Source organism: Mastigoproctus giganteus, chromosome 3 (genome assembly GCF_048544385.1).
Source record: "Mastigoproctus giganteus isolate SK-2022 chromosome 3, ASM4854438v1, whole genome shotgun sequence".
NCBI classification, from domain to species: domain Eukaryota; kingdom Metazoa; phylum Arthropoda; class Arachnida; order Uropygi; family Thelyphonidae; genus Mastigoproctus; species Mastigoproctus giganteus.
Window position 1 is genome coordinate 156,309,104 of NC_143577.1, and position 13,390 is coordinate 156,322,493.

General features: G+C 40.2%; 2 protein-coding genes across 4 annotated transcripts in view; one reads left to right on the forward strand and one right to left on the reverse strand.

Moving 5' to 3' along the window:
- Nucleotides 1-11,283, reverse strand: part of LOC150088346 (protein yippee-like 5) — a 193,025-nt gene extending 181,742 nt beyond the window's left edge. For all 3 annotated transcript variants that reach the window (XR_016546789.1, XM_090370732.1, XM_090370731.1), the window contains exon 1: nt 11,160-11,283. The gene's annotated coding sequence lies outside the window, so the exon portion shown is untranslated. The remainder of the gene's footprint in view (nt 1-11,159) is intronic.
- Nucleotides 11,284-11,780: 497 nt separating this feature from the next.
- LOC150088347 (EH domain-containing protein 3-like) overlaps nt 11,781-13,390 on the forward strand; it is a 38,447-nt gene continuing 36,837 nt past the window's right edge. Inside the window, exon 1 of the mRNA XM_090370130.1 lies at nt 11,781-12,789. Within this exon, the coding sequence (XP_090226256.1) occupies nt 11,881-12,789 (909 nt within the window). The 5' untranslated portion in view covers nt 11,781-11,880. The remainder of the gene's footprint in view (nt 12,790-13,390) is intronic.

Genomic DNA, 13,390 nt, shown 5'->3' on the forward strand with positions numbered 1-13,390 from the left:
ATAAGGCAGAATATCACCAGTGGATCGACACTCACAGAATCCATACTGGCGATCGTTGATCAGACGGAAAGTTTCTAGGTAGTTTAAGAGTTGGCAGTTAATTGATTTCTCCATTACTTTAGAAAGAGTAAAGTAATTGCAGTGGGACGATAATTGGATGGGAGGGACTTGTCACCCTTTTTAGGAACAGGCTGGATATGAGAAAATTTCCAAGCAGAAGGAAAAACATCTTTGGAATAAGAAAGTGAAAAAAGGTGGCAAAGAAACAGAGTAAGTTCAGGAGCACAGGTTTTGAGAACAAGTGGAGAAATATCATCAGGACCTGAAGCTTTCTTTGCATCAAGATTCATCAAAATCCTTCTGACATCCTTTTGAAGAAGACCATAGGAGACATTGAATGAAGCGTGTTGAGAATGGTGGGAGGTGTTTTACCGAGATCATTAATATATGAGTTGGAAGAAAAATGTGATGCTAACAGGTCAGCTTTATCCTTGGCTGAAGTGACAACAGAACCATCTGGTTTTGACAGATGTGGGAGCAGGGATGGACAAAAGTTGCACCCAATAGCTTTGGCAAAAGACCAGAATGCTCGGCTACCATTAGGGCAAGAAGCAAGTTTTCTACTCTTAGCCTGTTCAAAATCTAGTTTGGACTGATTAATGACTGCTTTACAATTGTTGTGAGCTTTGGTGTACGCAGAAAATGAAACTGAAGAATTAGAAACAAGCCAATTACAATATGCAACATTCTTCTCTTGAACAGCCTTAGCACATTTATTGGAAAACCAAGGTTTAGAAAAAGGACGAGATTTTAAAGTGGAGTGTGGGATAAAGGATTCCATTCCTGCAAGAATAATTTCACTGATACGATCTGTGCAATCGTTGACATCGGAAGTTTTGAACCAGTAATCCGACCAAGGAAAAGAAGAAAAGAAATCTCGCAGGTCATCCCATTTTGCATTCTTGTAATGCCAAACAACACAAGGTTGGGAATAGCCATGAGATAAAGGTTCCATTGGAGAAGAGACAATTACCAACTTGTGATCTGAGGTACCTAAAGTACCACTCACTTCGACAGTATACTTAGAAGGGTTGTTTGTAAGAAAAAGATCAAGCATGTTAGCTGTATGGTTAGGATTGTCTGGTATTCTTGTAGGTAAATGAACAATCTGTGTAAGGTCATTAGAAATTACAAAAGCCTCAGCATCTCGACCAGCTGGGTCAGTGTGACTAGAAAACGGAAGTCAGCTGGAGTTGTGAACATTAAAATCACCAAGGAAAATTACCTCACTATTAGGAAAGTTGGACTGGAGAAAGTCAAGTTGCAAACAGAGGAAGTCAAAGAGCTCTAAGTGATTAGTGGAGTTGGGAAAACGGTAGAGGCAACAGATGAATTTGACACAATGAGGAAGAGAGAGAGATTGTAAGCCAGAGAAGATCGAAGAGAGGAGATTCCAAATTACCAATTCTCTGACAGGGAATATTGGAACGGACATATGCTCAATTACCACCTTTCAGGTGAAAGGAATCATACAGTGAATAATTTGGGCATCTGAGATGAGCAGTAGTTGAATTAACCGATAACTGAGATTCTATCAGAAAAAAGTACATGGGGTTTGGCAGACTGTAAGTGGAAATGTACATCATTGAGATTAGTATTGAGACCACGTATATTTGTGAAATGAACTAGGAAGTGTTTGGGAGGTTTAGATCTTTTCGCAGATAAGCTTACTCTATTAGTTTGAAAATTCATGGTGTATTCGATAGTAAGAAAAAGTGGAGGGGACATGCTGTATGAAGTAATGAAATTTTTGGATATGGCGAACACATGGTAAGAATATACCCAAATCCATGAAATAACGGGCCTCGCCACCCCCACATACACACTACTCGGACTCCCTCCAGTCACTATCTGGCAGAGTAGACGTAGCAAGATTATACACTAGGTGATATGGAAGCCTCCTAAAGAGTTACCAATAGGTTCAGTCTGGTGTACTAAATAGCGGCCTGCCTGTGAACACTGTTTTAGAGCTGTACCCTCGAAATGTTAGGAATTGGATCTCGCCATGATGTTTATCATAACCTCAAAAGTCATCAGTCATACTGCACGATGGAAGAGTTTGACTGGAACTTAGTTCTGCAGACTAAACATGGGTTCACCAATTCAGTCCTCCAATAAGCAAAGTGGTGGTATTGCACTGGTTGAAGAGAGTCATCTACCACTGAGTATTGCCTAGTAACACAGAGGGGCTCCATGTGGTGTGGGCGGCACACCTTGACCCCTGCTTATGTTGGTTAATACCTGGGTGGTCACCCACAGTGTGCTTGTGCATGGAGGTTATACCCAGGATTACTAACAGTCACACCATTGTGGAGGCACAAGCAGAAGATTTGGCTGTCACAGACCGTCTGGACTACACCGAAATTGAATCTACTTAACTTGAATGTCACCAGAATATCAGTTTTATCAGCATATTAGACTTCCAGGTAGTCAGTACAGCTTGTCTGGGATATCTGAGAGAATGTTTGTGACATCCTCAAGGACCAGACAGGTTGGGGTAGTTTTGAATAATATTTTTACTTGTCCAAAATCCCCTGAAACTTTCTTTTGGGTGCAGAGCTTCTAGGTCCATCTTCATTTGAATGATTTCCTCTTGCAAGTCCAGATCATGCCTATCACCCTCTGCATGAAATGGAGACAATCTATTCTGGAATTTTCATGTCTTCAAGATTGAATCTATTTTTAAAATCCTCTTTTAAGTGTTCAAGATGAGCTACATAAATAAATATGTTGGCTTCAGAAAAATTTCCTTTGGTTTCTTGTTCTTCTAAAGATGGCATATTTGGAAAGAAGTGAAAATTTTTACGACCCAGTGAAGTTTTGAAGAGCATTACCTTTTCTTGAAATCCCAAAATAATTGTATGACTCTGTATAATTGTAATGTCTTTATCTTGCAGTTTTTTTTTTGTGCTTCATTGAATTTTGAAAATATATCAGTAAGAGCTGTACCCTCAAAATGTTAGGAAATGGATCTCGCCATGATGTTTATCATAACCTCAAAAGTCATCAGTCATACTGCACGATGGAAAAGTTTGACTGGAACTTAGTTCTGCAGACTAAACATGGCTTCCACCAGTTCAGTCCTCCAATAAGCAAAGTGGTGGTATTGCACTGGTTGAAGAGAGTCATCTCCACCGAGTTATAAAGTTCTACAAGCCTTTGCAAAAGTTACCTGTTGACAACCATCTTACTTCTGTATAAAGGAGCAATTGGTTGAAATTTTCTTCATTTTTTTCACATAGCATAACAAACAGTCGGCTGTTAAAAGCATTTGCTTTTATTTTATTTATTACCTTAGCACAAATTTGCAAAGCAGCATGCAATTCTTCACTTATGTTTTTTGCAACAAAGAAATTTTACTTTTAGTAAACATACAATATAACTAATTTAAAACTGCAAATAATGGTATAGTGTAATGTATATCTTGAATTTGATAGCATAAGGTATAAAGTAAACTTATTATTAGCCATATGGTGCAAGGAAGCCTGATGCTTATGCTGCACCAGCCAAAAAAAAAAAATTTCTGAATTACCCAGAGAGAGAGAAGTAGAAGGGAATCATCAAGAAAGAAAAGAATGATGATATCCAGCTCAGGACCCTGGGTGTGCCAAGCCCATACTCACCATATGTGAGCCCCTGGGGAAAAATAATTGTTTTCATTTAAAATAATAACAAATGTAGAAAACACATTTTTAATTCTGATTTTGAACTATGGCTTTGAAATTGACACCTCATAGCCCTTAGTTGCTTTGGCATTTAACATACATCTTACCCCACCCCCTGTTTACAGTGGCATATAGCATATGCTGGTGCATAATATCTGATGCTCAACCTATCACTGTAAATACTGCCTGTGTTTTTTGTTATCGAATTGGTAAAGTTATAGTCATGAAAGTCAATTAGTCATTCATATTTTTATTCTCGATGCCAATTTCCTTCAAGTAAAAGACACTTTCAAAATGAAGTTCTAGTTTCCTACTGTTGTGCTGAAAATTTTCAAATGGTTCTAGTTTGTTAACGAAGCATTTCCAGATATGTCTTTATATAATATTTTTTCGTTGATTTGATCATAGAATGCACTCTCCAACTTTGCACTTATTTCAGGGACACTTAAAGTGGAATTAATCAAATTACTGTATTTTCTGGACCAGGGCAGTGCAAAGGTACTTGAGGGCCCAGATGTAAATGTCATTAAGGGGGGGGATGACCTTGTTTATTTAGGTTGAGACTTCGATGGCTCCCTCATTGCATTGGTTGTGTTGCATCCAATGCACTTCCTATTTGCACGGTTCTGTTCTGGACCATAAGACGCATTTTTTTTCTTGTAAATATAGTATTTTTTGCCGGGACTCATTTCAGATGCCTGTGGATGGGATGTGCAGTCCTGAGACCCCAGTACAATGGGAAGGGGGAAAATAAAATTTATATTACAATTTCCTTATATAATTGGGCAATCTAGGGGGTTCCAAAACTGTTCCCGGCTCTGAGGATGTATATATGGGCCCTGATTTTAAATATGCTATAAATTAAATAGGCTAACTGCTATAATATACTGTCTAGAGAAAAATGTGTTCCAAAGTTAACAAAAGAGACTTTGAGCCAGAACCTATTTTCAGTTTGCACTATGTTAAATGTGATATCTATGCTAGAATAAAATTTCTCAAACTATAATGCTTTTGTTGTCTAATTTCTCAAAAATTCAAGATTGAATTTTTGAGGAATCGGGGAAATCAAAAACATTTTCTGCATAATTTCTGAAAAAGGGCAGGCAAGGAAGAGGTGAGCATCTCCTTGCCCAGATGAGGACTTCCTTGTTGGGATTTGGTCCCTTTTCTGCCCAGGGCCCCAGGTGCTAATAATAATAATTTACTCATTTGAGAAGTGTGAAATATACTTGCACAAAAGACCTGCACCTTATAACTGTTAACCTCATAGTAAAATAATAATAAAAATAACTTCAGCACAATGGCTTTCCATTCCTCTCTCTCACTTTTGGTCCACTATGGGGGAGCGGGTTCCCTGTAAAGTACAGGCTCTGGGGCTAGAGGTTTGCAAAGGCAGAAATTTTAGAATTTCACCTGGCCCATATCCAAACCTGAAAGCTATCCAATCCGTACTCAGCCCTTGACTGAGTGGAGCCTGAAACATGGACCAGGCCCACCAAGACCTCTTAACTTGGCTATCGAGTGGTGTGCCTTTCCATACAACTCACCAATTTCATTAGGATTTTTTCCTACATTCTAGCTGTATCATATGTAGTGATTAATCGAATTATTTATAACTCCAACTGATGTTTGTCCTTAAAAGTATAACAAGCTCTCCTTTTTTGCATGCTTTATTATTATTAGCCATATGGTGCAAGGAAGCCTGAGGCTTATGCTGCACCAGCCAAAAAAAAAAATTTCTGAGTTACCGTGTGTGTGAGAGAGAGAGAGAGAGAGAGAGAGAGAGAGAGAGAGAGAGAGAGAGAGAGAGAGAGAGAGAGAGAGAAGTAGAAGGAAATCACCAAGAAAGATGATATCCAGCTGAGGACCTTGGGTGTGCCAAGCCCATACTCACCAGATGTGGGCCCCTGGATCACATTGTAATGTAACCGTTTAATATGCACTGGTAAAATGCTGCATCCACAGTGGTAAAAGTTCACTGGAACATACACAAATTCTAATAGCACAAAGTTCATGAAACTGCTTTACTTTAACATATTTATAAAAAAAAAAAACACTTATCATAATGCAGTTTGCCACATGTTGCCATGCTAATGATAGTTCATTTAACCTGTTTTGATGTTTATGCATATTGTCGTTGTACTTATCTCTCCGTTTTTTGGTTTTTTTTATAATTGTGATTGATAAGGGAGGCAACCTCAATGAAATGAGCAGCTGAATCTATTTGTTCCCATGCAGATAGGTGTAAAATTAATTGCCAACTGAATGAGCAGAAATACCTATAGAAAGTGATGAATAAAAACCACAATATTGTATTTGCTCCAACTTTGGATGAGAGTGAGGGGAGGGGAGGGGGTGAGAGAAAGAAATCAACTCTTTAAACACATAACAAATGTAATAATAGTATAAATGTGCATATCATTATGGCTAGGGTTAACGATTAAGATATCTTGCTTGTGAGTAACAACACAGAACAGCCTGGGGAACCAAAAATAGTTAGAGATAATAAATTTTCTATTCTGTATAAAAGAAAAAAGATGCATTCACATTAGACTAATACTAAGGATCCGGGATCACATCAATTCATTGCAAGACAATCCATTCTACGACAGTTGGTACACAACAATTAACTGTATCCAACAATTTGGTTCATTACAGTTTAGTTTTGATAATAGAGAGCTATTAAGTGCTCGATAATTCCTATATTCTATTATATTATGAAACAACAGGATCCACCCCTATTCCAGATATAGGAATCCTCCCCCCAACCAACTCCCCCGGTCCAACCCCCCAATAATTCCCTGGGAAAGCAATATCAATTCCACAAAACATATGGGACAGTTTCCTGTAGTGTTCAGACCCCTCGGTCCCAACTTTGAGCGCTCAAGACTTCTGTCCTCAAACACCACACCTCTGGCAGCAAGGAAACCACAACATGGACCGACACAAAATCAATTTTGAAGGCCCAAATCGCCCAACAAATATGGACCAATCACTCTCCTCGGCCCAGCAGCCCGACAGTAGAGCCAAATTTAGGGATCCAAAAAAGTTTAATGGATATGGGGGGGACCACTCTCCACACCCCCCCAAGCTGGACCAGAACCCCCCGGGCCACCACGCTCACAGGAACAGAGCAACCCACAACCAATCCGAAACTGTTGTCCTGTAGCAGTGTTTGCTCCTCACACATGCGTACAAATGACCAATCGTCGGACAATAGGAACGGTCCGCGGACACTGACCGAAGCCCCATGCAGCTCCATCTCCAAGGCCCCGCAACAAGCAGCCTGTGGCAGTTGTGTTGAATATTTATAATCCTTGTTCCATTAAAGCCAAATGAATGTCGTTCACCTACCGCGCGGAACGAAAGCTCCGATGCACCCGAACGACCTGCCCGCACCGAAACCCAGTGCTGCCCCACCCGAAGCCACGCCACTCGTCCCATGGTAGATCCTACACAAACAGCGTCGCAACCCCTGCATGGGACGCTGTATACGAGGTCACGCTGCACCTGAAGGTCGATCTCCGAAGAATGTGCACAACCTGCTCATGGGCCCCGCTATGATTTTCACGCCGGTTCCCCTGCACACCTGATTAAGTCCACTGTACCAGCACTCGACACACGGAACAGTGATGAAATGCATTTTGGTCCCATCAGACCCCTGTGCAATGCTTGCTGCGAGGCTGCTGCTATCCATTTCATCGTGGGCTACTGTTCCAACTCTGCCCATATAGGCTAGCGGGCAACCCCTACCCGAGAATCCTCCAATCAACTCATCCACCTCAGTGGCCAGAGAAATCTGGGCGGAAGAACACTCAAAGGCATCAAGAAACTGATTCGGCACGACCGACTCCCTGCATGGTTGGGGACGACAACTGTGCAAATGCAAAGCATCCCCCCATCAGTGGGCCCTCCATACATGCCGAAACCCAGTTTTCGGTCCAATTCTGCGCACGGCAAAACCAAGGAAATTCATGGATTGGGTTTCTGCTTCAATTTCCAATTCAAATTCCAATCCCTGATGGATGCCATCAAAAACCTGTAGAACAATGTTTATCGTCAAACGATCTGTGACAACCAGGATGGCATCCAGATACTGTCCGCAACATATGATCTGTGGCACAAACGGATCTCTTCCAACCCGTCCAAGCACAGCTCAGCAACGAGCCCACCGATGCCTAAGCCAACCGGGAGGCCGAAAATCCGTCTGCACATCCCTCCTTGAAAGAGAATGCAATTAGTATCCACTAATAGTTTTTCCAGTTCGAAGATTCCGTCCTTGGGGAGTCTGGCGTTATTAACCTCTATGTTATCATCGTTCAAGTAGGCCCAGACTATGTCTATGTCTAACTTGATATCCTCCATATCAAGGAGGATATCAAGTTATATTCACTGGATGTGACTTCACTATACACTAACGTAAATGTACCTTACGCCTTAGACACAGTCTGAGCCTACTTCAACGATGACAAAACAAAAATTAATAACACCAGACTCCCCAAAGACAGAATCTTCGAGCCAACAAAACCATTAACAAATGCTAACCACATTCTCCCTCAAGGAAAAATACAGACAGACCTTCGGCCTCCCAAAGGGCCCAAACACCAGTGCACCCACCGCCGAACTACACCCAGACAAATTAGAAAGATCCATCCCGATCCACTTACACCACAGACCACACACCACGGAATATATCTGGACGACATCCCAACTATCACAGATAGTTCGACCATAAACAACACTCTACAGGTTTTCAAAAACATTCATCAGGGATCAAAACCTGAATTAGAAATTGAAGCAGGAAACCACTCCATAAATTTCCTCAACTTCACCACACACGGATCAGACCAAAAACCAAATTTCAGCACACATAGAACACCCACCAACAAGGGGACGCCCTTGCATCTCCACAACCACCACCCCCAACCACACAAAAAAATCGGTCATGCCGAATCAACCTCTCAATGCCCTCAAACATTCCTCCACCCAGACCCCCCCAGCGACAGAAATAAATGAATCAACCAGACGACCCCCAAATAGGACCACCCGCCAACCCACACAAACAAAGTCAAAACAACAGCCCGTGAAAAAACAAACAACCACCTCGCAACAAACAACGCACAAAAATCCGACAAGACCAAAACACACCCCATCACCACTCCACACGTCGAGCACTGACACAATAAACCCAACCAAACATGCAAGGGAACCGACACGAAAATCACAGCAAAACCCATGAACAAACTACACACATTCCCCAGAAATCGACCCCCAAACACCACACCCCAGCATACAGCATCCCATGCAAAAACTGTGACGCCGCCCATATAGGATCCAACATGGGAGCGGCACAGCTTCGAGCAAAACAACACCAAGCCCCGGCGCAGGCAGGCCGCTCAAACGCATCGGAACCCCCGCTCCACGCAACAAACGAACGACACTCATTCGACAAAAATTATAAATATTCAACACAACCACCACAAACTATTCACCGCGGAAACCTCAGAGACAAAACCACATGAAACCCCAATCAACATCCGCAGACCACTCCCACTGTCCGACGATTGGTCCCCACACGCATGCAGGAAGAACAAACACCACAACATAAGACAAAAGCTTCGGACCAATTGTGAGCTGCTCCACTCCTGCGAACATGACACCCCGAAAAGCTCCAGTCCGACCCAAGGAATGCAGAGAACAATCCCCCCACACATCCATTAAACCCTCCCAGACCCATAAATTCAACCCCAATGCCAAGTCACCGGACCGAAGAAAACAATAGATCCATACCTACTAAGCGGTCCAGACCTTCAAAACTTAATTTTATGCCAATCCATGCAATGGCCTCCCCGCCGCCAGAGGCACGGAGCCTGAAGACAGAAGCCTTGAGCGCTGTCTCAAGGCTAAGACCGAGGGGTCTGAACACTACGGTTCTGACAGTGGGGAAGATGTCCCACATGTTTTGCAAAATTGACATCGCCTTCAAAGAATCAGTGCGTTGGACCAGGAGAGTTGGCCGGAAAAGAAGCCTCCCACATCCAAAACAAAGGCAATCCCTGTTGTTTCATAATGACAGTTTAGTGTATAAGACAATTTGGAAGATAACTGGAGGCTATGACAATTTCATGAGTATGACAAAGCAAGGCTGTTGTTTCGTTTTTAGGAGCATTAGCAACTAAGGCCATATTGCTCCGAAGAAATGCAGTGGTCATTCCCTGACCTTTCTGCATCCTACATATTTGGTGATCACGGGCACGAACCCCAGTCTAATCAAGAAGCGTGTGCTACGCACTGCTGCTCCTGCCCACAGAGGCACCCAAAGCAAGGCAGAAAATGAAAACTTTTAACATGCCATGAGGTAAATGGTGAAGTTAGTGATCATGATACCTTTCTTGATATTTTATATTTTTGATGGCACATACTATCCACCTTTGGTTTTTAATGCACTTTCTAAGATTGGGATACAAGAGAACCTTCTTCAAACTTTACTTTCACTTCTGTAAGTTGCATTTATTAGGATTTAAGGACGTAACATTTAAATGAAATCAATATTGATTCATTCCACTTTTGAGCTAAAAGGTTTAGCAGACACTAATTGCATAGCAGCACTGTCTTAAATCAAAACTGGAATACATCAATTTATGGAATTTTGTAGAATTATTCTGCATACCACGAAGCCTCTGTATCAGTTTGTCTGATGGTTCTGCACCTATAAAGTGCTGCAAAGTTTTGTGTATTTATAACATGTGACTGACTTGGCTGTACTGTGGAATTACAAACATTAGGTACTATTTTGAACATGGTGCTGTGACTGTAAATATATGCAGAAGTGAAAAATGGAGATATACTGATGATTACAAAAGAACACACTTATATTTCATTTCTTATATTTAAAGAACTCATATTTCATTACAGACCTTGGAAAAACAAAAGAACTCAAAACCAACTTATGAAATGCGCGCTATTCAAACGTTTCATAAAATCTGAACTGAAATTTTGCCCTACCATACCCGATTATGTTTTTTGCTATCAGTCCCGAACCCTTGATTTGACATTCGAGAGGCCCAAGCCCAGGCTCATGCAGACCTCTAGCCTGGGGCACTCCCCGCCCTACTTCCGCCACTACACATGACACAATCAAAAGGAAATACGATTTAACGCCAACAAAACATGGATGAAAAATTAAGCCAATGAGTATTTAAATTCAGAAAGGTACTTAAGTTAAACACCAGCGACATTCCTAGAGTTCAGAACCAATCAGCAGTAAATACTTTCCAGAATTACTCAATATTCAAGAGATGTAGGCTATTTTATTTTGACAGCATTTATTTACTAAGTAGCTTATTCTTACAGACACTGTAAATGACCACAATATTTTCCAAGGCAAGATATTACCTTTAAAAGACAGAATTTATCATGGAAAATTATAATTACCTCTCTGACTTCGTCATTTAATTCACAAACAGTTCGAGAATATCAGCAAATTATAATTTCTTTGGTTGACTTAATTAATGAATTGCTTTCTTGACGAAGAACGACGCGTTGCTGTCAGATTAAATAGAAGAGAATCTTCGATTTAAAAAAAAAAAAAAAAAACTGATTGCTTGAAATTAAAAAAAAAAGGCACAAAAAGTGAGGCTTGTTAATTTTAAAAGCTGTACAAAACTTTTGAGGATAATAGCACTTAGAAATCCTTTCCTTTGTCCTGATTATATTTTCAGTACCACCGTAACAGGTAACTACCACGTTCAGTATCAGCTGCTAACCCAAACAAATAATGCGTGACGTCACATATTCCATAATCAGCTTTTCAGAATATTGTCGAATTTTTAAACCGACATTATGATTAAAATAACGGAAGATGTTAATTAACGTGATCAGATTGTAAATTCTGTCCGAATATCATTTTAATTAAAAATAATATATCAGTATTTTTAATCACGTGATTTGTCACTTTCGTGAAAAAGGATCAGACGACGGGCGTTTGTCATTAGGGGAGGGTTGTAGTTGTCATTAGTTAAAAATAATTAGTCTTTTTTTTTTATTGCTGTTTTATTATTTTTTTGTCATTTATTTCTTTAGATTAGAGGCGCATTGAAGGATTTTTCCCGGTGTAATTCCTACAAGTTAAGCAAAATTTTAATAATTTGACATTATGTTTACTTGGCTGAGTAAGGGAGATGGTAGCCGAGCCGAAGTTTTCGATAATGTAGTAGACGGATTAAAGAAAGTTTATAAAGCAAAAATTCTTCCTTTAGAAGAACATTATCTCTTTCATGAGTTTCATTCACCGCCGCTTAGCGATTCCGATTTTGAAGCTAAACCGATGATATTATTGGTAGGGCAGTATTCCACTGGCAAAACAAGCTTCATACGCTATCTTCTAGAATCTGATTTTCCAGGGATTCGTATAGGTCCAGAACCAACAACAGACAGATTCATTGCGGTAATGTATGGAGCCCAAGATGGTGTTATTCCAGGTAACGCGCTTGTTGTTGATCCTAAAAAGCAGTTTAGACCACTTAACAAATTTGGCAGTGCATTTTTAAATAGGTTTCAGTGTTCAACCTTAAATAATCCTGTCGTAAAAAATTTAACAATTATCGACACACCAGGTATACTTTCAGGAGAAAAGCAAAGAGTAGATAGGGGTTATGATTTTTCAGAAATATTGGAATGGTTTGCTGAGAGAGCTGATCGCATCCTATTGCTCTTTGATGCTTACAAATTGGATATATCTGACGAGTTTCGACGCAGTATTGAAGCATTACGGGGACACGATGATAAAATACGCATTATTTTAAATAAAGCAGACAGAGTGGATCATCAGCAACTGATGAGAGTTTACGGTGCCCTAATGTGGTCTTTAGGAAAAGTTTTAGCCACACCAGAAGTAGCTCGTGTGTATATAGGGTCGTTCTGGGATGAACCATTATGTTATGACATTAATAAGAAGCTATTCGAAGCAGAAGAACATGACTTATTTCAAGATATTCAGAGTCTGCCGAAAAATGTCGTTCTTAGGAAATTAAATGATTTAATAAAAAGAGCAAGGCTTGCAAAGGTGAGATATAATTTTGTAGTTATTTCGTTTACAAATTTAAACTTATTTTTGATGAATTGCTAGGCATTTCTTTCTTGCATTCATATGCCTCTATCAATGCTAATTTCAGAAATGTGTGTTCTACCATCGTTAATTAGCCTTAGCCAATTAGTAAAAAAAAAATGATTTTGAGAAATTTATTGACATTTGGTTAACAGGCAAGAACAGTCAACTTATTATCCAGCACTGGTCGCTCATCAGTGTGAGTCAGTAACTATTATACAACAATGTTTTGTTAGTTTTAAATAAAATTATGGGCCTTAGTTGATGAGGACTTGTAAATAGTAGTTGTGGAACTTCATATAATTACATTCATTGCAACTTATACTGCTTTCTTCCCAACTTGTATCATTATCACTATCAAGTGCTCTGCTGTATTTCCTAAAATATAAATGGTTTGAGTGAACTTAACAAAAATGTAGCTTTCCTCCAATTGCACCCTTTGACAGTTCATATGGTGACTTCAGTGTGCCACTGACAAGTTGATTTGCCCTTAGAAAGCCCCGGTTAGCAGATATCTGAAGTACTTGTTTTTTTGTGGATTCTTTTCTTTGCTGTCTTC